The 27,693-nt window shown below is 40.6% G+C and overlaps 1 protein-coding gene across 3 annotated transcripts in view; it reads right to left on the reverse strand.

Moving 5' to 3' along the window:
- Positions 1-3,295: 3,295 nt before the first annotated feature.
- Positions 3,296-27,693, reverse strand: part of LOC126412065 (exportin-6-B) — a 357,950-nt gene continuing 333,552 nt past the window's right edge. For all 3 annotated transcript variants that reach the window (XM_050081474.1, XM_050081465.1, XM_050081456.1), the window contains 3 exons: positions 16,589-16,858; positions 4,351-4,581; positions 3,296-3,660 (listed from right to left, as the gene is read on the reverse strand). In XM_050081474.1, coding sequence (XP_049937431.1) covers positions 3,559-3,660; positions 4,351-4,581; positions 16,589-16,858 — 603 coding nt within the window. In that variant the 3' untranslated portion in view covers positions 3,296-3,558. The remainder of the gene's footprint in view (positions 3,661-4,350; positions 4,582-16,588; positions 16,859-27,693) is intronic.

Genomic DNA, 27,693 nt, shown 5'->3' on the forward strand with positions numbered 1-27,693 from the left:
AGAACTGAACGGGTTATGTAGGACATATTGCCATCAGAAGCATGGTTCACGGAAGGAGAACCTGGAAGGGTTTGAACATATCAGAAGCCACTTACTGCACAATTCAACAGAATTCGTGCCATGCGAGATATTACTTAATCAGGAGCCTGACAGTGTCTTTTGTGAGTTAGTGGAACACCCACCTGGAAGTAATATAACCTGGGAAAGGAAGCTAGAGCTTGTTGAACTGAATATGAGGCAAAAGTTGTCGAGACAAGAGAGACACGATAAATTAGAGAAATCGATAACCTATTGAGTAGGAGACTTAATGCTGGTGTTAAGTACGTGCAAAGTCAAAGAAAATAGATTCAGAGATGCATATAATTAATCATGTGTATAAAGGACCAATATAGAATTGTTAGGATACAGCATCCCAGCACCGTAGAGCTGGACTATGTTCAAACCAAATGAATACATGGCAAGGAACATAAAGAAACATTACCCGCATGAAGGTAGGGGTAACCCGGATGAAAGGAATGAGCAAGACAGTTAAAGCATAGGTAACAGGCAGCATTTTTGTCTGTGTACAGAGTGGTAATTGGTATGCTTCCAGCTGGGTGCGACTTTTCTTTCTTTTTCAAGTCTTGCTCCTCTACCATCTTTCCTGCCCATGGATTGAAGAGGTCTTTAGGCATAAATACTAAGAAAGAGATAAGAAAATAGAAGGGTTTATTAATTATGTCAATAAATAGATTAAATGGCGGTTATTCAGACAACATCTAGAATGTAGTAGGGGTTATTGCTTAAGTTATTATGTTGTCATAGCCAAATGGTTGTCCAGAAATTCTAATCAAAAGCAATTAGTAACCTATGGTATATTTCATTATGATAACAGGAGATATATACAAAGTATCAAAGAAGTCATATCTTACGTAATTGTTTGGAAGTTAAATTACAAAAATAGTAGGGCCAGACTTGATGGTAAACATTTTATATAAGGTGTAAGTCGGATGAAACATGTAACAGCTGACGCGTGAATGTCTTTCGTGTGTGCACAAGTTGTCCTATTTATATCAGAATGTATTTACATGTTGTAATGATGAAAGATGTATGATGATGATGATGATGATGATGATAAGTGGAGAGTAACTCATGAAGAGTAGAGAAATAATGATTCAGTAATCTAATTAGCTGTTGAGGTTGATATCTTAGGTTATTGGATTGAGGGTGAAGGCGGAATGCTGGCACTATGTGGTAAAATAATGAGAACTGATATTTCAAATTTTGAATCTATATAACAAAAGGTATTTACCATCTTATCTGTGATATTAATAATGACTGTTCAAATTCAGTAAAAATAGGCTAGGGCAGAGTAATATAGCTATCTCTTTGGAAACTGGTTCAGAGAGAACCACATTAGTGATAGACTTACATTTGTATAATCTAGTAAGGAGTAAAGGATTGCCAATTATTTGTATTATTTATAATACATTGTTTAATATCTTTTGTGTTACTAGTGTGTTAGAGATAGAGAATAGTCACTGCTTAGAGGTAGTTCCTCTCCTCCTTGTGAGGTGCTGAACTGAGGTAATAGTGTTTTGGACGGCAAGCCCTACTGAAAAGATGGCAAGCCCAAGGGATAATGGAAACAAAGTTAAAAAGTGTTTTTGTGCTGTGTTTCATAATATATATCTAGCATTTCATGGGACGCACTAACAGTTCAAGAGAGAAACTTATTGTAGATTATGTAAAGAATTTGTGTAAACTGTTTCCTAATTTTCCAATTCGGTACGTTATATATTTTGTATAACATTTACTTTAGAGGCAGTTTACAACTGGAGTCAGAAGGAATTTACTCATCATTTTATAATTTTAATGATTTCTTGGATTTAATGTCTTAACTCTTTTTGAATATGAACAAACTTTTCCTATATCATTTTTGCCTCCAGCTACAAAGAAGCCTTTTTGGACAGGGATGTACGGATTCCGCAGCCGCTTACCTAAGGTAAATGTAGTTTGATTTCACAAAGGTCGAGGTAAGCTAGATATTGACAGCTGAGCACCAGAGACCAGAGAGATACAGCAATTGCTAGTAAGTGGACTGCAGGCAGCATGCAGGAAGAAGTCGCAAAGTGAGCTGTAAGAGAGCCCGTAATACATCCTGTCAACTGAGTGTGTCCCCGATGCCACAGGTTGACCTTCAGCAATTTACTGATCGTGACATAAGAGTTTACTTTGAAGTGTTTAAATAAGTATCTACATTGTACCATGATCACGCATTTCGTGTCAACTGTGCCGGCCACCTACAATTGCTCTTCAGCAAGGACAGTGGTGTCGTTTTGCTAATTAATGCTACAGCGTGTGAAGATATCAAAGAGAGACCTGTGAGTAGTATAACCATCATTAAATTCTAAGGTGACGGGAGTACCTGCAACACATTTGTGTAAAATCAAGAATGTAACACTTAATTACAATGGAACACCATAGTGATTATTGTTACACTAGAACATTATTGACTGTGTTAATTCATTACTCAGCAGCTGAAAGACTGATACAGAAAACACCCACAACAGTATTAGCTGAACAGCCCCTTATTCTTAGGACACAGTCAGTGTAACTCATTTATTAGGCTGCTATTCGGTGGTTATCAATAACATCTAAACCACTTGGGAGAATTTCAGTCTGAATGTTCAATTCACAGGTACTATTACCTTGTGGTCCTGACAGTTGCCAACATGTCTCTTCTTGTTGTAGACACACAGTATAGTATTGCTATGAGTGGAGCAGGGAAGAGAAACTGACTCCAAACCTTGGTTCAAGAGAGACAATGTAAAGGAAGTCATTATTTGTAATCATAGACTACAATCAATGAGTCAATACAGGGCTGCAAGAGGTCAGAAGCTTTTGTGTCACAATGCCATGTCTCACATCCTTTATGCTTCCATTTACATGGGTATCAGAGGCTTATATCCATGTCCATGTTGTTTACCATAACAAGTTGTTTACATGACTATCAAGCAACTTACCTCTCTCAGGTCGTTAAACCAGAGTAGCTCCTGAAAATATAATGAAGATCTGAACCTCCAACACCACTACGTTTGGAGTTACAAGAGCAATTTGCAATAGATATATGATACAAACAGAAATGAATTAATTGTAGTAGAGCTCTTTTTATTGGTTGTAAAACCTTCATTATCTTCAGGAAATCCATATAACAAACACACACACACACACACACACACACACACACACACACACACACACACACACACACACACCAGAGAACAGTGCCAGAGTAACAATTGAAACTCATTGCTTCTTTCAGATTTCTATTTTATATCTGTGAACAATACACAACTATACAAAATAAGAAAATTTGCACCATTCTTCTTCTATAAGAAGTTTAATAACAGCAAAATACATAATAAGACAATCTTTTTGATTCAGGACTTTCATCCTAATCATCATTAGCAATATAAAAATTCACAAAAGCCTTATGAAGAATATAAAAAGTTACACATATTGGTCCACTTTACACTGCAAAGCTAAAGCCATTTATATGACTGTACACTATAAAGTTCAGAGTTTTACACTGCCCCCAGGAAGACTGCTATTACACAGCCTATAACATCGTAGATCATTTACCAATCTCTGCACGTTCTGGGTAAACGATGGAAGGTCCTGCATGAAAATAAAATACAACAACTTGAATAACTCTTACAACAGCAGCCTAATAGGGACTAATCAATTTATCCTTATACATGATGAACAGGTTTTTAACCCAAATAAAGTAAGAATGTTGCACATATGAAGAGGAGAGAGGGATAGGGTATGCTAAGGGGATGAAGCACATCAGGATTAAGTGGGAATATAGTAATTGGGGTGGGGGGGTGGGGGTGTGGAAATGTGGCAGATACAGCAATGCGAGTGTGGTGCATACAGAGATGGGGTTGTGCGGGATACAGAGATGAGGGGGGGGGGGGGGGCGGAGGACGAGGGCGAGAGGGGTGGCGGGGGCGGGGGGGAGGGGGAGGGCATGGGCGGGCGGCAGGGGGTGAGAGTTGGCATGGGTGAGAGGGAGTAGGGGGGGGGGAGGGCATAGGAAGGTGGGAGGCGGTAGGGGTTGTAGGTTTGTGAGAGCAGTAGTGAAGTGGGAGGAGGAGTAGGGATGTAGGGAGAAGGTTGCCGAGAGGGGGTAGGCGGCGAGTGTGGCTAGGGGGTGATGAGAGGGCTTAGGGAGGTGAATGGTAGGAGTGTTAGATGGGCGAGAACAAATGAATTGAGAGGCTGCAGAAGAGCCTGAGGAGGAGAAAGACGAGACGGTGTAGGAGGGTGGAAAGAGGGATGGAACTTTCATAATTCTATGCTTACCACTTCTTGCCTGAAATTTCTTTGTAAAATCTCCTTTTGATCATTATCCAAACCCTCGGTAGACTGCAGAAACCTGGGGAGATATTCACTGTAGAAGGCAGTAAAATTTACAGATGCCATGTTGTACATTGCTGTTGTAATTTCTTCTTCCAGCAAAGCATGAGATTTGTGTATAAGTGAATGAAATAATACTGTCAAAAACTGCCCCAGCAACTCTTCCTGGAAGATACTCTGCAGAAAGACATTTACAACAGGCATTAGTGCAACCTAACTGTGTTAATGTCAGAAGAACAGGTGCAAAACACATTCAATTCACTAATGAAACACATATCATCTAACTAAAATTACACAAGTAACACACAAATTAAAAATATGAAACAACAAAAATTGTTCAGTTAAATCCTGATATGCCATAGTCCAATACACTGCGGATACAGATATAACATGGTGTAAGAATCTAATTATAGTTTGCAGATCTCTGTAATATCATTTACTGCTGCAACCTTCAAGCCTTGAAAACAATAACCGTGAGGAATATGAGCAAATAATCTCAACCATTGGTCTTTCTTATTATCAAGAATGGTTGCTAGACAGAAACCTGAATATATGTGCCATGTTTAACATTGTGAAGCAGTCAACAAAATGACTATGAAAAAACAGTTGACAACAGTTGAAATGAGTAAAATCATAATGATGATCATGCTTCATTCATTCAGCATCTATATTTTTCTGCAATTGTTATGATGTAGCAGTAACAATGATTAAAGCTCAAGTCACAAAATTTCACATTGATTTACATGGCAACAAAGACTTTATTACCTCTGAGAGATAGTATTAAAGTGGGAATGTCAGTACAGAATAAGCCAAATGAAAATAGGAGGAGAAGCAGGGCCTTCCAATGGTCAATATTCTTCACAATTTCTTGAAATTTTACACTGAGTGATAAGATGAACATTTAAGTTATAATCAAGCGTTCAACTGTGATGCAACAACAATTTATTCTTGCCTGCTTCCAGCCAGAACTCTAAATGTAAAAAACTCAAGAAGTAAGCTGCAATTCAAAATGAAGAGAGACAGAATTATCTTTCTCCTTGCCCCAAATAAATCACATAGTCATAAACTGAACCTCTTTGTATAGGTAAAAATACAAGCCTGAGATGTTTTGAGCACATTTAACATGCCATCATTACAGTTCACATCTTGGATGACATGTGAAATCAACATAAAGTGGCTTTGTGCTTCATCAGTAAAAGCACCTGCAATCACTTATTAATCCTTGGTCACTGTCTGGGTCATACAACCAATGATATGTTGCAGTCAAAAGATGAAATAATAAAAACATTGTCTTTGCTCAAAAACCACATCAGTATTAACTCAGTCAATGTGTCAGTGCCTCATTAAAGGATTTAAGGCTCGTTATCAGCATGAATTTCTCATTCATCCTGATGAGGAAATGGAAAAGTTCTTGAAATCTGTAGCTCTGTACACTGTTGCATATTTAACAGTCCTGACAAGGCAAAGCATTAGAACTTGCAGGAACAAGTCTTCAATGGAAGAAAACACATCAGATGAAGAAGAAACTAGCTCCTTTTCTCATGAAGTAACGAGTGTCATCAACACGGGATATCAAGCTGGTTACATGTTTTTAGACTTTCAGAAGGCTTTTAACACCATTCCTCACAAGCACCTTCTAATCAACCAGTATGCGTACTGAGTATCAGCTCGGTTGTGTGACTAGATTCACAATTTCCTGTCAGAAAGGTCACAGTTTGTAGTAACTGACAGAAAGTCATAGGACAGCTCATTCACAGGATAAAATTATAACTATATGGCCAGTGATGAAGGAAGTGTCTGGTCAGCAGCACAAGGTTGAGGATATAAAGTCAGTATGCAGTAAAAATGTTTCTGTTACTGATAAGTCAGAAATTTGTGAAGTATCTAATAATCGGTTTCTGAACATAGCTGGTAATAACTTAGTTTCTACAGGAAATCATATAACTCTTTCTTGAAAAATGGCTGGCTGAGACTGACATCTGAAATGCACTTCTGTGATACTGACAAGGGGGAGAATGAGTTGATGGTTAAATCACTGAAGACTAAGGACTCATAGATATGATGGAGTATCCAGCACAATACTGAAGTACTATGCTGCACATTTTAGCCCTGTACTTAGCCATATTTGTAATTTTTACTTTAAGAATGGTCAGTTTCCTGAACAATTCAAGTACTCAGTAGTAAAGCCACTTTATAAAAAGGCAGAAAGGGATAATGTAGACAATTTTAGACCTATTTCTATGTCATCAATGTTTGCTAAAGTTACTGAAAAGGCTATGTATGTAAGGATAATTGATCATTTCATTTCACATAATTTGCTGTCAAATGTACAGTTTGGTTTTAGAAGTGGTGTAACAAATAAGAATGCTATATTCTCTTTTCTCAGTGAGGTTTTGGATGGATTAAATAAAAGGTTTCAAATGCTAGGCATCCGTTTTATTTAACTAAGGCATTTGAATGTGTTGATCACAAAATATTGTTCCGGAAAATGGACCATTATAGAATACAGGGAGTAGCTCACAACTGGTTCACCTCTTACTTTAAGAACAGACAGCAAAAGGTCATTCTCAACCTATTGATAATGGCTATGATGTGATGTCCGAGTGGGGCACAGTTAGATGTGGGGTGCCCCAGGGATAAGTGCTGGGGCCATTCCTGTATTTTATTTATATAAATGATATGCCTTCTAGTATTACAGGTGATTCTAAAATATCTGCTTGCTGATGACACTAGCTTGATAGTAAAAGATGTTGCGTGCAGCATTGGTATTTTTTCAAATAGTGCAGTTCAAGACATAAGTTCATGGATTGTAGAAAATAAAGTAATACTAAATCACAATAAGATTCAATTTTTACACTTTCTAATACACAATTCAACAAAACCTGACGTTATAATTACAAAGAATGGGCATATGACTAGTGAGATTGAACAGTTCAGATTTCTAGGTGTTCAGATAGATAGTGAACTGTCATTTGGTTTGTTCTGGGGAGCAAAAACAACTAAGGCCATATGCGTCCACATCAGAACCTTAGAACACTAATACAAGTAAGAGGTTAAAAGTGACTACACATTAAGCCCAGTCAATGAAAGGAAAGAGAACTAAAAACAAGGACTACCTCTTTGAGGAAGGTCCACAAAATATGCCATAGAGACAACAGAGGTCCCAAACTTTAGATTACATGTCCTTTGCCATGTTACTACAATGGATAAAAGTAAAAATGCTGTCAACAGCCCCATGTAGTTTGCTAAAATGACCTGTAACTCAGAAGGCAAATGTGCATTAGAATGTAAGTGGTTAAAAAAAAGGGCATTTGAGAAGGAAATGGTGAACCATCAAAAGTCGATGACAATGAGCACAAAGTGGTGGGGGATCACCACTTAACAAATTCTGATGGCTAAAACAGAGTGCCCGATACGCAACCTAGCTAAAATGATCTCCTCACAGTGAGAGAGTCAAGACGATGTTGGCCAAGCAGCTGGGAGAGGTTTAATTCCACGGAACTTGTTCCCATGAAGAGAAGACCAGTGGTGATGCAAAAGTGATACCACCTGCTGACTGACAGCTACACGGAGATCATCAAATGGAATGGACATCACGGTGGCTCCCTCAAGAGTGAGCAAGTGGACACTTTCTAGGACCCATTGCACAAAGGGATGGACTGCGATAGCACACAGATGCTCTGAAGGGCACTAAGAGATTTGGAACAGATGACACAATTGAAAAGCCTATGTCACTGGATGTACTGCTTGGCCTGATACAGAGCCGAAGAGTTCTCCTGTAAACACCGAGTAGTGTCCTGGAAGCCGATACTGAAAATCCTCGGTGCAATAAATGAAGCCACACTCAATACCACAGTCAGTCCAAGAGCCATCAGTGTACACAAGGGCACTATTGCAAAGTTCCATGCAAAGATTGTGAAACTTACAATGATAGATCGAATCTGGAGTAGTTTCCTTAGGAAACAGCTCTTTGTAGCAGAGAAGAGGGACGCACCCCATGCTAGTGGTCAAAGGAGTCACTGAAGAAGATGGGCTGGCCGGGCTTGGCTGACAAATGGCATGCATGTCTGCTGAGGATGAGGAGAAGAAATAGTTTGATATGAAAAGTGGTCTACTTTGCTTATTTTCATTTGCTTATGACATATGGCATTATATTTTATGGTAAATCTTCCCATTCTCAAAGGGTATTTCTAGCTCAGAAACAGGCAGGTATTCTGACACTGGGCTCTCAATAAATACATTCTTTAATGTCATTTCTTGCTAACAATATCAGTTTATTTCCAAGAATTAGCAGCTTTCATTCAGTTAATAGTATGCAGAAATTCCAGTCTGCTTTTGGATCACAACCTTCTTGACTGTCGTACAGAAAGACGTGTAGTATTCTGCTGCATCCATTTGCAATAAGCTACCACAAGAATTCAAATATCTTAGCAGTTAATCCAAGTGGTTTCGAGTATGAACTAAAGAATTTCCCTATTGGTCACTCCTATTCTATCAAGGAGTTCCTTGAAAAGTAAGCTAATTCCCACATTACTTTGTCAATTCTATATACATGAACCTATAGTTTTTTTTGTCTTTTTACCGTTTATAAACATTTTATTTTTTCTGTTATTACTTTTCTGTTGTAATTTCATGAACAGACACATTCCATAGCCAGGGAGATTTGCTCCTCAATTTGGTCCTATAGAACTAGAAATGTAAAATAAAATAAATAATAAAAAAGTAAAACAGAAGTGATATCTGACATTCACCAAGGAAGCGTTATAGGCCTTCTGCTTTTGCTAATCTACATAAATGATTTAGAGGACAATCTGAGCAGCCCTAAGTAGATTGCTGTTATTGACCATTAGATGATCAAAACAAACTGCTAAACAATTTAGACAAGATATCTGTATGGTGTGAAAAGTGGCAATTGACTCTAAATAATGAAATGTGTGAAGCCACCCACATCAGTACTACAAGGAATCCAAGAAATGTCAGTTACGTGATAAATCAAACAAATCTAAAGGCTGTAAATTCAGCTAAATGTCTAGGTTTTAAAATTACAAGTTACTTAAATTGCAACAGCCACATTGATACTGTTGTGTGGAAAGCAAACCAAAGAACGTGATTTCTTGGCAGAATACTCAGAAAACACAACAGGTCTATAATAGAGAGTGCTTACACTACGCTTGTCTGCCCTCTTCTCAAGTATTGCTGTGCAGCATGGGATCCGCATGAGATAGGATTGATCACGGACATAAAAAAAGTTCAAAGAAGGGCAACTCATTTTGTATTATCACAAAGTATGGGAGAGAGTGTTATAGATGTGATACGTGAATTGGACTGGCAATCATAAAAGCAAAGGTGGTTTTTGCTGTGGCAGGATTTTCTCATTAAATTTCTGTCACCAACTTTGTCCTTAGGAGGAACGATCATCGTAATAAAATGATTAATCTATTGTCCGATGTATGGTCAATGAGGAATACGGTCCGCGTCTAACTCCAAGTTATCAGAATACTGATTTAGTAGATGTTGGCATTTAATCATGATTTAAAATGATTTCATCTAGTTGAGAGTTCGACGACTACTACATAGCAGATGTATAGTTTATTAATAACACAGATGTAGAACTAACCTTTACAAACAACAAAATGGGTCAATATCATCTCTCAACCCTTTTCTCCACAGCAAAGAATTCAGAGTTTAATATATTTAAAACAATTTTCATTTATTCCTCAGTCTAAGTTACCATTTTTAAATACATGAGGTGTTTTTATATCTCTGGATGACCTTTAGTTGTGTCAGCAACCCACCATGTCTATGTCAGAACCTCTTATCAGAGTACTAACAGAGATTCTGACACAAACATGAGAAGTTGCTAATGAAATTATACACATCTGACTATGATCCAGGGAGATCAAAACTTGTCTTGCAGTTAAAAAAGTGCAACTGAGACTGAAGAATAAATGTGAAATTTTTTAAATATCAATACTGTTTCTGTTCTCTCCTACCCTTCATGACTTTCCCTCACGTCTTCTATTTTTGACTATATCAGACTTCAATTTTCATGATTTCATGGAAATATCATAGAATATATCTAGCAGAGGGGGTCAATTGACCCCTGTGCCACACTTTTTTTAGAACATTGCTTTTCGTAACTAAAAAGGTATTATTATTGCTGCATTTTGCTCCATTCAAATATTGCTGTCTCAAATGAGGGTATGTGCTACGATGGAGACATTTAGTGCTGGACATTGTAACATCACAGTCATATTCCATGAGTTGCTGCTGTTATTCGCTTATTCAGGTAGATAGTGTGTTTTGTATGTGGTAGGTCTTTTCCATTACTATGTGTCTGTGTGGCCATACAAATGAAGATATTTGCATATTGTGGAGATCTCTGATACTTAATCAAAAAGTGACACATGAAATGCTGTCATCCAGAAGAAGGGCTGCTTTGAATGTCCTGAAGGAGAGAGGACGGCCCATTGAATATTCCTGCGACCAAGTGGACGAATCAGTCATCAGTGCCTTCCAACTTTTTTACAAATGCTCAGAATCAACTAAAAAACACCAATTCAATTGTATCATGCAGAAACTGAATGCAGTGATTGGTATCACATAGTTAGAGATGCTCTTTGTATTAAACATGATTTCTTGAATTACCATTACTTGAGTTCTTGGGCACCTAATTTTATCAGGATTAAAAAAGATTCCATGTACTTGTCATATTCCTTAGCTTTCATGAGAAGTTCATGCAAAGCTGCCATTACTGGCCCTGGTAGAAAAATTACTATTATGAACACTTACTTTGAAGCAAAGCAAGGTCCAGATTTACCTAGTTAATGCTAAACAAATCTGACCAACACAGACTCAAGTTTCAGATAACTGCAGGTGTAGCATACCAGTACATTTGCAATGGCTTACCATACCTTGGTAAGGAGGAAGGTGAACCTTGGTAAGGAGGCAGGCCAACCAGATAAGCAGCCACTGGGGGTCCGTCAACATCCCCTCTCCTCACTGTAACGTCTCTACACCGAGGAAGGAATGTGACAACAGAAAACTACTTCACATCCCTTCAAGCTTGCCAAGGAACTTCATCAGGAGAAAATGCTATTAGTGGCTACAATGAACAAGACGTACTGAAAAATCCACAATTGCATGATGAAGACCAATAAAAACTTACATTCCACCATCACGCTGGAAAAGATTGATAAGCCACAGTGCACCTTAACAGTGTACCATGTAAAGTAGAACATCATTATCCTCATCACACTGCATCATAAAGAAGAAGAGAGTGAAGAATAGGGAAGAGGAAAACAGAAACAGTTACCTTCTGTAACGGCACAAAGTGTGGTATGATCGTCGTTATTCAAATGATTCATAAGTATTCAACTATGACCTCTTGTGGGAGATACCTGATAAAACCTCTGGAGTGGCCCCAACAAAATTTGGCACAGAAACAGCAGGCCTCCTGATTATCAGCATTGTGGAGTTTCTACCTAGCTCCAACAGAGTGGAGGTACCAGCCAAAAGATGTTTATCCCAGTCACCAGCCTATCGGCTGCCCTGTACGATAGACATGTTGTGTGGGAACAGTTTCAGCCTGCCACATCAACCTGCTTTGTAGGCAGCCTACATGTCAGGGACAAGAAACAGCTTTTACACACCCAATTGGCATGATGTGTTGCAGTGTACCAGCCTGCTTTATCACCCTACTCTACGTGGTGGGCTGTACACCAGGGGCAAGTAAATGATTTTTAAGTGCCTAATGTGTAGCCTGCCCTGCATGACAGCAATGTTGTGGGAGTAGTATCAGCCTTATTTATTTAAGTTTATTGATGGGGCGACACGTGCCAATGAGCATGGCTGGGGGCAGGTTGAGATGGATATGGGGGGGGGGGACTGACAGAGTGGGGGGGGGGGGGGGGGGGGGGGAGGAAATGAGCTGTCTCCAACTCAGCAACTCTGCTATATGCAGAGTAGCAACTTTCCTTCTCACAATATTGTTACATTCCATCCTGGGTTTTCCATTGTTTGATTTTTGAAATGAACAATTGTGAGAAAAGTGAATGATGTGTATGAAAAGTACCAATAATATGCTCTATGTGAGACTTCAGTTTTTAGAAACAAACAAGTTAAATAAATGAAGAAAAGTTGGAAACAGATCACATTTCTGGATAGACATGCAATGTTTTGTAACCATAACGGTAACGTGAATGTCTCTGAACTCTGAAGTAAGGCTCTGATTGAAATGTGTACATGACTTACAAGTTAATGGAAAAATATACACTCCTGGAAATGGAAAAAAGAACACATTGACACCGGTGTGTCAGACCCACCATACTTGCTCCGGACACTGCGAGAGGGCTGTACAAGCAATGATCACACGCACGGCACAGCGGACACATCAGGAACCGCGGAGTTGGCCGTCGAATGGCGCTAGCTGCGCAGCATTTGTGCACCGCCGCCGTCAGTGTCAGCCAGTTTGCCGTGGCATACGGAGCTCCATCGCAGTCTTTAACACTGGTAGCATGCCGCGACAGTGTGGACGTGAACCGTATGTGCAGTTGACGGACTTTGAGCGAGGGCGTATAGTGAACATGCGGGAGGCCGGGTGGACGTACAGCCGAATTGCTCAACACGTGGGGCGTGAGGTCTCCACAGTACATCGATGTTGTCGCCAGTGGTCGGCGGAAGGTGCACGTGCCCGTCGACCTGGGACCGGACCGCAGCGACGCACGGATGCACGCCAAGACCGTAGGATCCTACGCAGTGCCGTAGGGGACTGCACCGCCACTTCCCAGCAAATTAGGGACACTGTTGCTCCTGGGGTATCGGCGAGGACCATTCGCAACCGTCTCCATGAAGCTGGGCTACGGTTCCGCACACCGTTAGGCCGTCTTTTGCTCACGCCCCAACATCGTGCAGCCCACCTCCAGTGGTGTCGCGACAGGTGTGAATGGAGGGACGAATGGAGACGTGTCGTCTTCAGCGATGAGAGTCGCTTCTGCCTTGGTGCCAATGATGGTCGTATGCGTGTTTGGCGCCGTGCAGGTGAGCGCCACAATCAGGACTGCATACGACCGAGGCACACAGGGCCAACACCCGGCATCATGGTGTGGGGAGCGATCTCCTACACTGGCCGTACACCACTGGTGATCGTCGAGGGGACACTGAATAGTGCACGGTACATCCAAACCATCATCGAACCCATCGTTCTACCATTCCTAGACCGGCAAGGGAACTTGCTGTTCCAACAGGACAATGCACGTCCGCATGTATCCCGTGCCACCCAACGGGCTCTAGAAGGTGTAAGTCAACTACCTTGGCCAGCAAGATCTCCGGATCTGTCCCCCATTGAGCATGTTTGGGACTGGATGAAGCGTCTTCTCACGCGGTCTGCACGTCCAGCACGAACGCTGGTCCAACTGAGGCGCCAGGTGGAAATGGCATGGCAAGCCATTCCACAGGACTACATCCAGCATCTCTACGATCGTCTCCATGGGAGAATAGCAGCCTGCATTGCTGCGAAAGGTGGATATACACTGTACTAGTGCCGACATTGTGCATGCTCTGTTGCCTGTGTCTATGTGCCTGTGGTTCTGTCAGTGTGATCATGTGATGTATCTGACCCCAGGAATGTGTCAATAAAGTTTCCCCTTCCTGGGACAATGAATTCACGGTGTTCTTATTTCAATTTCCAGGAGTGTAGGTCTCACTTCAAGTGCATTGGGAATTTAAGACAAATCTCATTACGGGTCAGACGAATTTATCCCACTGTTATAGGGGTATCACATTTTCCTCTGTTATAGTGTTAATATATCATGGTGCAAAACAAAATTTTATCTGGAACTGTCCATGTGTTGTTCTGACCACACTGCAGAAGTTTCACTGGGAAGCCCTCACACATCCTCCATACCATTCCGATCTCTCCCCAAGAGATTTGAATATTTTTGGAACCCTGAAGAAAGACAGTGACGGTCATCAGTTTGCTTCAAATAACGAAGTGTGTGCCTGGGTACAATCATGGTTCCACAGGCAACCGGAAACATTTTTCCAAGAAGGCATTGACCATTTTGCCTCACAATGGCATAAATTTATTAAAAGTTTTGGGGATTGCTTCTGAAATAATAAACAATTTACTTACTTTTTTCCATTTGTCTTGTTCTTGTTTGACTGCCCCTCATATAAGGTATGTATATATGTCTGTATAAAACTTTTTCAAAGACTGCTGTAAATTTATTTTAATATTTAATGACTATTCAGAGAATGTATAACAATTACGAGGGCCGTTCAGAAAGTAACCTCCGGTTGATTTAAAAAAATACACCAAGTTAAATAAAAATATTTTAATATATACATCTTACAACTACATCTTTGCACTATTTTTCTACATAGTCTCCATAGCGATTGAGGCACTTATCGTATCTCTTCACAAGCTTTGAAATTCCTTCTGCATAAAAATCACCCACTTGTGCTTGGAGCCAGCCTGTGACCGCATCTTTGAGCTCTTCGTCGTCATCAAACCGCTGTGAACCGAGCCATTTCTTCAAATGCATGAAGAGGTGATAATCACTTGGCGCCAGGTCTGGGCTGTAAGGTGGATGGTTGATAATGTCCCACTTGAAGGACTGAAGAAGGGCCGTTGTTCTGCAAGCAGAGTGAGGACGGGCGTTATCGTGAAAAAAACGATACCGGAAGTCAGCATACCACGGCGTTTGTTCTGTATAGCCCGTCGTAACTTTTTTATTGTTTCACAGTACACGTCTTGATTAATGGTCGTACCACGTTCCATGAATTCAACCAACAACACCCCTTTGGCATCCCAAAACACCGTTGCCATCAGTTTTCTGGCAGAAAAATCTTGCGAGGCTTTTCTTGGTTTGGTAGGCGAATTTGAATGTGCCCACATCTTTGATTGTTCTTTTGTCTCAGGGTTCACGTACTTAATCCAGGTTTCGTCACCGGTCACGATTCTGTTTAACAATGGTTCTCCTTCGTCCTCATAACGTGACAGAAAGTCTAATGCAGAGGCCATTCTTTGAGTTTTGTGGTGGTCGGTAAGAATTTTGGGCACCCATCGTGCACAGAACTTACGGTAACCCAATCTTGCTGTCACTGTCAGAAATCTGTGGAAAACCAGTAGACAACTCCGACATTGAGAAACGTCGATTTTCACGAACTTTTGCATCAACTGTCTGAACGAGTTCGTCAGTCACCAATGATGGTCTACCACTCCTCTCTTCATCATGAACGTTTTCTCGTCCACTTTTAAATAAACGTACCCATTCACGGACAACTCCTTCACTCATAACTCTTGGTCCGTACACGGCACAAAGCTCACGATGAATAGCTGCTGCAGAATATCCTTTGGCTGTAAAAACCCTTATGACAGCACGCACTTCACATTTGGCGGGGTTTTCTATTGCAGCACACATTTCAAAGTGCCACAAAAATTAAACTAGCGCAAGTACGACGTTCACTCGACCACGGCTTGATGCCGACTGACCTGTTGAGTGCGTGAACGCACAGATGGCGTCGCTACTCCCCCCACAACCCGCACAGGTTACTTTCTGAACCGCCCTCGTACATCAATGTATGCACACTTCTGAGATGTTACAGATTCTGTGATGACAGCATAAGAAAACATGACATGAGGATGAAATGTATTTCCTAAATACAGATTAACTATTAAAATAAATTTGCAGTAGTCTTCAAAAAAAGTTACAGAAATTAGTAGAAAGCTACACAACTTGCTACTAGTCCATAAATGCAGGTTGCTGTGACCAAAAGCATGCACAAATACTACACTTTTTGGTCTTAAAAAAAAAAAACCACACACACGAAAGGGCAACTAAAAAGCATCTTCTGCTGATGTTATCTACTGAGTGTATTGTTTATTGAAAACATACTAATAGCTTGAATTAAAATATACCTAATTCACGCCAGTATAATTTTTCACTTTACATACATGGAAACAACTAACCATACGAGGATAGATCTCTACTCATAGAGTAGCCTTTAGCAGCAAACAAATACACAGAAACGACTACTACTACTACTACTACTACTACTACTACTACTACAGCAACAACTACAACTCTCTCTCTCTCTCTCTCAACGACTCTTCTACATTGAGAGTGGGGATTTACTGTTAATTTATATATAAATTATGTTTTGTAGAAAATATTGTACTCACTCTATGGTAAAGTTTCCATTTGATGTTTATTTGCTCAAGACTTTTCAGGTTCTGGCCAAAAATATTAATATCTGGTTGCAGCAATGACTGCCCATATGCTCTAAGAATAGAAATCAATTGTTCTCTGTTGTCAATATGTTCTGATCCAGCATTTTGATTAAGTGCTTGAAGAAGAGGCGTGTTATAGAAATATTGCCATTTGTGCATCATTACAGCATGCAGCAGCCCGAACAAAGCAGGCTTTATTTCTGGTGAGGGAGATTCTGCAACCTGTGGAAAATTCCTGTTTAATAGTAAAAATATAACTGCAAAACAAATTAAATCAGAACAAACATTAACAAATGGCCTACAGATATTTAAAATTTTAATTAATATAATTATTTTAATGAAACAAGTGTAATGGATCTTGTGAGACAGCTATATAAATATCAGCAAGAGAAATTGATTTTATTCAGTGAACTATTGGTGTATTCATAATGAATGTGTGTGCAGTATGCTCCTAATGGACGAAAGCAATAGAATACCTGGATTAAATGAGAAAAACTCGGAATGAAATGTGCGTCGCCTATAATATCTACGAAAGAACAATCTTATCAAATGACCTTTTAAAAATCTTAAATAAATTCTGGTCATACGTCAAGTCTGTCAGCAGCACTTGGAACTCACAGATGATACAGGAACTGAAATTGCGAGTAACAAAGTAAAATCAGAAATGCTCACAATGATTATCAAATACTGTTTTGCAAAGGTAAGTCCAAAAGTATTGCTACAGTTTAATTCTCACACCACTGTAAAGATGAGTAACATAGATATTAGTGTAAGTGATTGGCACTGAAAAATGGCTAAATTTGTTAAAATTGAAAATATCTCTAAGGCCTATGGGAATCCCCCTCAGAATCTATATAGAATTTTCTGCAAACTTAGCCTCTCTTTTAATCACAATATACTGTAAATCACTGAAAAAAAAAAAGTGCCCAGAAGTTGAAGAAAGCATTGGTCACACTCCTCCACAAGAAGGCCAGGAGAAGTGAATTACAACACTTCCATCCAATGTCTGACATCCATTTGCTGTAGCTTCTGAGCACATATTCTCAGTCCAAATATAATGAGATACTTTGAACACAATGCATCCTCCACACCAACCAGCAAGCTATACCAAAAACAGGTCAAGCAAAAACAGACTTTTACGTTTTTCATTTGACATCCTGAAAGCCAAGGACCATGGCTGTCAGGTAGATGCAGTATTTATTAACTTCTGAAAATAATTTGACTTGGTAGCACACCAACGCTTACTGATAATACGGGGTAGAGTGCACACAAAAGAACTTGGTCACACCTGTGCAGATGCAGCAGTAGGGGAATGGTGGCAGCTTCACTGTGAACAGCCACCATGAAATAGGGGGAGCGCAGTTCAACATCTGAGATCTGCACACAAATCTATATCTCAAACAACTGTATTAACATATTAGGTCGGTATGATCAATAATTTGACAAATACAGATCTTTGAAGTCAACAGTTTCTCACTAGAGTAACAAGAAGGAAATAGTTGCATAAAAAAATATCAACCCAAGCAAAAAAAGTCTGACCACATGTTGCCAGAAGGAAATCTCATTAAACAAAAAATGGATAAAAGAATGTAGTGTAGTGGATGTCACTTGCTGAAAAACTGACAATGTGAAATAAAGAATAAATGCCACATGATAATTTGATGTTAGTTCTCTGATAAATTGTTTGTCAATCTCTACACACTATTAAATTTAAGTACCCTGCCTCATTTTTGTATCTATACATGAAAGCTAGTCTCGGGAACTACTTTGGGAATTTTGATATGGTTTTCAATAATAGATACACTGATTCACGAGTAAGGTTTGTATATATAATTTATAATTATAGTACTGATGAGTGTGTAATATATGTATTGTTATCTGTTCCATATTTAATGTTGGGAATGACGCCTCATGGCAATAGTGGGAGCTAACACTTGCCAGAAGTGGCGGTATCTGCCATGAAAAGCATTCAAGTAAACATATGATGTGAACAGCGAAACTTGACTGAACCTACACATATCTTTACGTATTATAAGTTAAAGCCCTCCACTGCAATTTTCTGTCTGCACGTAAAGGCTAATCTTGGGATCTACTGTAAGGATTTTGATATCATTTTTAATAACAGATAAGACTGATTCGTAAGGAACATTTGCATGTATATCATTTATTAACACTACGTGGGACAAGTCATCCGGCTGTACATACTTAGCTTTACTTGTGCGAAGCTGGGGCACATTGCTGGTGTTACCTAAATACAAAATTTTCCTCCTTCTTCATCCACATCTTTCCTGATAAACTGAATACTTGTGAAGTACTTGTTACCATTTTTTCACTCCTGCTTTATTCTTTTTATGATGCATCTGCTTCCTTTTTTTGCCCATTCAAATATAAATTTAATGGCACTGTGTATAATCACATGTGCCTGACTGAATGAAGTACTTTTCCTGCATGAACTTATTGGTAGGGATGAAGCAGCATGTCAACTTGGAAAGATATTCACTGGGAAATGTAGAAGTAACTTCAGACGTGCCCTTCGGGAAGTATGATGTGATCCACACTTTCCATGTTCCGTATTAATGACCTGGCACACAATTTTAACAGTACCATCAGACATTTCCCAGTTGATGCAGTTATCTGTAATGAACTACTTTCTGAAGAAGCTGCACAAATGTTCAGTTATGTCCTGATAAGATTTCAAAGTGATGCAAAGTTTGCAACTCACTTTCAAAAGTTCACATATTTGAAAATATGGACTTAATTAAATAAATAAATTTAGTATCCTATGACTGTGGTATTAATGAGTTACAATTAGAATCATTCAACTCCTACAACTACCAGGAAGTAAATTTGTAAGGATACAAAATGATGGCCACATAGTCTCAGTCAGGGGTGAAGCAGGTGGTAGACCGCAATAAACTTGTTGCATACTGGGAAAATTCAATAAATCTAGAGAGGGGACTGCTTGCAAAACACACGTGCAACCTATCCTAGAATATTTCTGAAGGGTTGTTGTTGTTGTGGTCTTCAGTCCTGAGACTGGTTTGATGCAGCTCTCCATGCTACTCTACCCTGTGCAAGCTTTTTCATCTCCCAGTACCTACTGCAACCTACATCCTTCTGAATCTGCTTAGTGTATTCATCTCTTGGTCTCCCTCTACGATTTTTACCCTCCACGCTGCCCTCCAATACTAAATTGGTGATCCCTTGATGCCTCAGAACATGTCCTACCAACCGATCCCTTCTTCTGGTCAAGTTGTGCCACAAACTTCTCTTCTCCCCAATCCTATTCAATACTTCCTCATTAGTTATGTGAGGTGTAGGACCCAAACAACGAGCACCATCAGGAGATATTGAATGCATACAAAGAAGGGAAATGGTATTGTCTCAGATTTGTTGACTCATAAGAGAGCATCACAGAGAGGCTGAAGAATTTGAAATGACATATGCTTGAATACACACACACCAACAACCCTGCAAAAGCCTTCTGAAAAAGTTTTGATAATCAGCATTAAGTGAGGAATCTGTTAATACCCTAAAGCCATCTATGTATCAATGTTATAAGGGCACCACAGACAAGATTTCACCAATTACTGCGGACACAGAGCCACTTAAGAAACCATTCTTCCCCCACACCATATGAGAACAGAAACTAAAGAAGCACTAATAAGTAGGAAGTGCCCTTTCTCCAAGTACTTCACAGTGGTTTGCAGAGTATGCAGTAAGTGTAGAATACTTATGACATTCTGCGCAAACGTGAGTTCTTTTGATGTGGGTGAAGAAAATAGACATTGATGCCTGTGTCACCAATGAAAGAAGGTTAGTATTCATTTTAAGTCAACAGCTGACAAATGCTGTATTTGGAGGAACAAGCATCAGGTTTATTTAACAACCACTGGGTTGGTATGTCACCAATGAAAGGAGGTTAGTATTCACCCCAAGTCAACAGCCGACAAATGCTAGTATTTGAAAAAATAAGCAGCATGTTTATTTAACAAAAATTGGGTTGATATCAAAATTAAAGAGGAGGACAGTTGAGGATGGACTGCAGCCCCCCCCCCCCCCTCCCTTACCCTCTCTCTCTCTCTGTGTGTGTGTGTGTGTGTGTGTGTGTGTGTGTGTGTGTGAGACAGAGAGAGAGAGAGAGAGAGAGAGAGAGAGAGAGAGAGAGAGAGTAAAAACAAAGATAAAAAGGGAAAAAATAAGGGAGAAATGAGGGAATGGGAAGAAAGGAGAGAAATGAAGAATGTGTAATAGTGTGGCAGAATGAAATACTGTGTGGGGTTCCATGTTTCCTGAGAAGTATTATCCATTTCATAATGTTTGATCCCTTCTATGATTACATCTCATAACAAACATCAATGTGTTGCATCTGGCTGGAATTGCGGAAATGTTTACTTTTTTTGGTGTATAAATATTATATTTTATTTCAAAATGGGGTGTATATGCAGGAATATTTTAGGGAAGGCACACTTTTTGACCCTTTTTTTGGTGAGTGTCTACTTGGACAGTCACAGAAGCTAGACTGCAATTATGTTGACAATTTTCATTGCACGGCCAAAGATACAACCATTTTCTACTGATAGGCAGACTTCTGTTGCTTCCCAATTAGTCACTTTACCATAATAATGGTGGATGTAGAATGCTGCAATTTACCTAATGGTGACACAAATGAAACACATGAAAAGTGTAAACACTGGCTCTGTTGCTGCATTTCACAACTGTTACACTTTTATGTACATAAATCTGTAAAAGCACTAAAATCACATGTTTAATTTATTTGCATCTGCCATTCATTGTTGTGTACTTATGTGTGACAGCCTTCATGATATAAATAGTCACTTTGTACTTATGTGGAATCCTGCATCATTTACAGAGTTGCGGAAATCCCACTGCGACTGGTGTGTGCGCTTACTCTGAGGCTAAAAAAGAACAGCACCCAAGCAGTTCCTTATCACAGCCAGTAAGGAGAAATTCTTAACGTCTCGATATTAGTGGAAGGAAGGAAGGAAGGAAGATTAGGGTTTTATGTCCTGTCGACATTGAGGTCATTATAGCTGGCTAGTGAAAGTAATTTGAAGCAAATGTCAAGAGAATATACAGAAATATCATATCTTGTATCACCAAAAATGTGTGTTCTGGCAGGCAACAGATATCTGCACTGGATGAGTTTACAAAGGGAGTTTTAAGGAGGACAGTACATGACTTCTATGTGAAAAGCAATTTTCAACAGTAGCAGCTGTATTGGAAAAGCTGAAGTGGAAAACGTTCCTCATATGAGTGAAGCATCCTTTTGGTGTGCTATTTGGAAATTTGCCTTCAGATTTTTTTTAAAAAAAAAAAAAAGGACACCTGGGCTGATAGAAAATAAGCAAGTACCAGGAAGAAGGGATGAGTTCTTAGGGAAAATAAGACATTTGTGAAACACTGGATGGACTATTTATAACAATGATGACTGTTTGTGTGATGCAAATCATTCTAGGTGGTGCATCAAAAATGTAGACAATTATCACTGAGGCATTGTTCAAGAGTGGAATGGCTGAAAAGAGGAATTTAAAGTGTTTGGGTCTGGAAAAAGGATTATAATTTGTCACATTGGGAATGAAGATAGGTTGATGGAAGATGTTGACTTATGTTTTGTTGGGCAAAAAAAGAGGTGCAGATTACCATTCTGAGCTGAATGCCAGACACTAGACACTTGTTATAGATCAAGTACCATATCACACAATGATAAATCCAGATTCACAAAATTCATCTATGATATGGTTGGTTGGTTGTTTGGGGAAGGAGACCACACAGCGTGGTCATCGGTCTCATCGGATTAGGGAAGGATGGGGAAGGAAGTCGGCCGTGCCCTTTCAGAGGAACCATCCCGGCATTTGCCTGGAGTGATTTAGGGAAATCACGGAAAACCTAAATCAGGATGGCCGGACGCGGGATTGAACCGTCGTCCTCCCGAATGCGAGTCCAGTGTCTAACCACTGCGCCACCTCACTCGGTCATCTATGATATGGGGGAAGGATTCTATTGCTGAATGGTTGGAAAGCAATAACACTGAGTTTCCATCTAAAGCCATGTTACATGAGGAATTTACTAAAGCAGGCCTACTGGAGCAAATGCAACTGCACTTCACATTACTAGAATATATGTTGGAAAGTGTATTGTGCTTAGTGGACAATGATATTAAACTTCTGTGGTTGCCTGTGGCATACTGTGAATTCAATGCCATGAAACATATCTGGTCCTTCTTCCAGAACAAAGTAGCAAAGGGGAACAAGAATTTTAAGATAAATGATACTTTACAGTTGTGTGACTCATTCTGGAAAGTGCTCTCCATAGCGTCTGGAGAAATTCAGTGAATCACGTGCACAAACTAGAAAACATTTAAGCACAAAGAGCTCACTATCTTGGCATGAAATGAAATGTGCGTGTAGGTAGACCCTCACGTTGGGTAGACCAGTTGCATGGTTGGCACCACTCTGGTGACTTGTGTGTCAATGAGTACGAAGACACCACAACACCCAGTCTCTGAACATATAAAATCTCTAACTCAAGCCAGGAATTGAACCTGGGTCCCTTGAATGGCATTCTGCCATGCTGATCACTCAGCTATGAAGGTGGACTCTCTTGATATAGCAACAGATTACTATTGATCCAAATAGACAGCTGCAGCAGCAGCAAGATCTCAACCAGCAACAAAGTGATTAGGGTAGATTTATTTCAATAAATTTTTTTGATAGTTTCAAACCCCTCCTTGCTCTAACGTAATGTAGTCTGGCTGACTAGAAGCTAGTTTTCTTGTCTGTTGATGCTGGTGAGATGCTCCTTTCCTGTCTTGTTGGGATTTTACGTATTTTTGATGTTTGTTGTTTGCGGTTTTCGATGTGTATGTGTGGTTTAAATGATTCTGTTATGTTTTTTATTCACAATGACAGGTGGTTTCGATTTACTACAGCATTTTTTTTTGTTTTCACTAGTATGTATCCTAGTCTTTAATAACACTAGTGCCCTCTCATGTTAGATGTGTTCCTTAGTGCAAGCTTCACCTGCTTGACACAAGCATACAGTCAAATTGGTTTCATATTTTCTATTGTATGTCAGTGTTTTAACTGGTTCTGATATGTTTTATTTATTAAGACAGAGGGTTTGAATTGGCACAACCTTTAAAATTTTGATGCAGATTATACACTCCTGGAAATTGAAATAAGAACACCGTGAATTCATTGTCCCAGGAAGGGGAAACTTTATTGACACATTCCTGGGGTCAGATACATCACATGATCACACTGACAGAACCACAGGCACATAGAGACAGGCAACAGAGCATGCACAATGTCGGCACTAGTACAGTGTATATCCACCTTTCGCAGCAATGCAGGCTGCTATTCTCCCATGGAGACGATCGTAGAGATGCTGGATGTAGTCCTGTGGAACGGCTTGCCGTGCCATTTCCACCTGGCGCCTCAGTTGGACCAGCGTTCGTGCTGGACGTGCAGACCGCGTGAGACGACGCTTCATCCAGTCCCAAACATGCTCAATGGGGGACAGATCCGGAGATCTTGCTGGCCAGGGTAGTTGACGTACACCTTCTAGAGCACGTTGGGTGGCACGGGATACATGCGGACGTGCATTGTCCTGTTGGAACAGCAAGTTCCCTTGCCGGTCTAGGAATGGTAGAACGATGGATTCGATGACGGTTTGGATGTACCGTGCACTATTCAGTGTCCCCTCGACGATCATCAGTGGTGTACGGCCAGTGTAGGAGATCGCTCCCCACACCATGATGCCGGGTGTTGGCCCTGTGTGCCTCGGTCGTATGCAGTCCTGATTGTGGCGCTCACCTGCACGGCGCCAAACACGCATACGACCATCCTTGGCACCAAGGCAGAAGCGACTCTCATCGCTGAAGACGACACGTCTCCATTCGTCCCTCCATTCACGCCTGTCGCGACACCACTGGAGGCGGGCTGCACGATGTTGGGGCGTGAGCGGAAGACGGCCTAACGGTGTGCGGGACCGTAGCCCAGCTTCATGGAGACGGTTGCGAATGGTCCTCGCCGATACCCCAGGAGCAACAGTATCCCTAATTTGCTGGGAAGTGGCGGTGCGGTCCCCTACGGCACTGCGTAGGATCCTACGGTCTTGGCGTGCATCCGTGCGTCGCTGCGGTCCGGTCCCAGGTCGACGGGCACGTGCACCTTCCGCCGACCACTGGCGACAACATCGATGTACTGTGGAGACCTCACGCCCCACGTGTTGAGCAATTCGGCGGTACGTCCACCCGGCCTCCCGCATGCCCACTATACGCCCTCGCTCAAAGTCCGTCAACTGCCCATACGGTTCACGTCCACGCTGTTGCGGCATGCTACCAGTGTTAAAGACTGCGATGGAGCTCCGTATGCCACGGCAAACTGGCTGACACTGACGGCGGCGGTGCACAAATGCTGCGCAGCTAGCGCCATTCGACGGCCAACACCGCGGTTCCTGGTGTGTCCGCTGTGCCGTGCGTGTGATCATTGCTTGTACAGCCCTCTCGCAGTGTCCGGAGCAAGTATGGTGGGTCTGACACACCGGTGTCAATGTGTTCTTTTTTCCATTTCCAGGAGTGTATGTATCCCTGGGTTTTAATGTGCGCGAGTGTCTCGCGCATACCACAAGTGCCCTCTCTGAGTGAAACCGTCTGCCCTAGGGCTTCCACACCCTCTTCACACTAGTTCACAGGCTAATTACTGATTATGTGCCATGTTCGCATTGACCTACTCTTCATAATTATGCTGTACCGATGGAAGTGATATTTTAATTTTAACTACTGACGCCTCCTTTGGCATGATTGTTTTATGTATCTCCACTGCAGGATGTGATTTTAGTAAGTGACTAGATGCCAGTTTTTGTGCTTTTAATACTTTGGTGAGTTTCACGGTTACTTAAAGCTATAAGTGTTCGTTTTTACTTCTTTCTCAGTTATAGTGCTAAGTATTTTGCTAATGCAAGTGTCTTCTGTTCAGGTGCATTTTTGCTTCTGATGAAGGTATATTTAGATATACCAAAACCGAGGTCAAGGATTTCAAAATATCTTTATCCTGCGACTGTTTGGCTGTTATCATTTACTGAGAAGATTTTCAACAGTTGCTGCTCAGTCATGTATCAAAAATTTTGATTTAAGAAATTCATCATAGATTCTCGCATGTAGTTCAAGGAAATTTACTTTGAAAGTAAAGCCTAGTTTACATGACGACATTAGGTTGCAGGCAACTGCACTACCGGCCACTGCACTTGCGCGCGCGTTTGCCGAACTCGTTGGTGAAACTAAACACTTTTGGCATGTTATAACTTTGGCAACACTAGTTGCGTGAGTTTTGAGATTACATGTGTTCATAGTGTGTGGAACAACTGAAATATGAAGTGGGAAACCGATAATAATATTCACTTTTTGGATATCTATGCTTTGCATGGGTGTTTGTGGGATTTCAGTGACGCTGAATACAAAAATAAGCAACATATTGCACCTTCATGTGTGATCGAGGGTTGACTGAAAAGTAATGCTTCCACCTTGGTAACTCTTCAACAGTTGGTAGCATTGGTATGTGGCAAGTACTGGCTTATTCTGTAGCCTCTTCTCTACAGCTCCAGTTCGCAGGAAGCCTTAGCACTGAACGGTTGTATTGTTACAGTGTAAAGTATGGAACCCTGTGCAGAAGGTTGGTCAATGTGATTTAAGCAACGTGCAGTTGTTGAATTCTTGACAGCAGAAGGTGTAACCCCAAAGGAGATCCATCAGAGAATGTAAGCAGTTTATGGTGATTGTGTTGATGTGAGTACTGTGCATCATTGGGTGAGTAAGTTTAAAGATGTTGAGGTGGGAACACCTGTGTGACAAACAAAGAGTTGGACATCCCTGGACAGCAACCACCGAGTTTCACAAGCAAAATGTTGACAGATTGATTGAGGACGATCGTCGTATCACTCAGAAAGAAATTGCAAGCACAATTGGCATTTCACAAGAACGTGTGGGTCACATTATTGTTTCGCTCAGCTATCAGAAGATCTGTGCATGATGGGTACCCCGGACGCTAACTCCTGAAATGAAAGCGCATAGACTTGAAATTTTCCAAGAACTCCTCTCGTGTTACGAGAATGAAGGTGATGCCTTTCTCCGTTAAATTGTGACAGGAGACGAAACATGTGTACACCATTACGACCTGGAGATGAAATGTCAGTCTATGGAGTACTGACACAAAGACTCACCTCAGAAAAACAAATTCAAGACGCAGTCCTCAGCTGGAAAAATCATGGCCACAGTGTACTAGGATGCAGATGGTGTCATCCATGTCAATTTCCTTGATCGTGGAACAACAAATCCAGAGTGTTACATCAAAACACTGCGAACTCTGAAACGACAGCTAACAAGGGTCCGAAAGGAAAATGAAAATGTTTTCCTACAGTATGACAATGCCAAACAACACACTTCATGTGCCACCACAGCAGAACTTCAGAGACTGAATCTCACCACCGTAGGGCATCCTCCATACAGTCCAGATTTAGCACCGTCTGACTTCCATCTGTTCCTGATAATGAAAGATGATCTACCGGGACATCATTATGCTTCTGATGACAACGTTGAGATAACTGTGAGACTGTGGTTGCGGAAACAGAGTGTCGACTTCTTCCACGACGGCTTCAGAAAACTTGCTAATCATTGGCAGAAATGTATCCAATTGGCTGGTGATTATGTGGAAAAGTGAATATTGGTAATTAAAAATAACATTGTAAGGATTATTTCTGCGTCTGATTTATTAAAATATTCCCATCCAAACCCAATTAATGAAGATGGAGGCATTACTTTTCACCCAATCCTCGTAGATGGTTTGACAATATCTGAGCAGGAGGGCAAAATTTATTGAATTAGGAGCACATATGTAATTGAATTAAGAAAAATACAAGCAAGTACAATCTGGCTGTGGAAATGCTCTCGTCTACGAGACTAAAATCCCATCGTTAGAGTTCGCTGACACTTTTTTAAGGAATATTGTTAATAGGAGGGAAAGGTACACAAATCAAAA

This window comes from Schistocerca serialis, chromosome 1, assembly GCF_023864345.2.
Source record: "Schistocerca serialis cubense isolate TAMUIC-IGC-003099 chromosome 1, iqSchSeri2.2, whole genome shotgun sequence".
NCBI lineage: Eukaryota > Metazoa > Arthropoda > Insecta > Orthoptera > Acrididae > Schistocerca > Schistocerca serialis.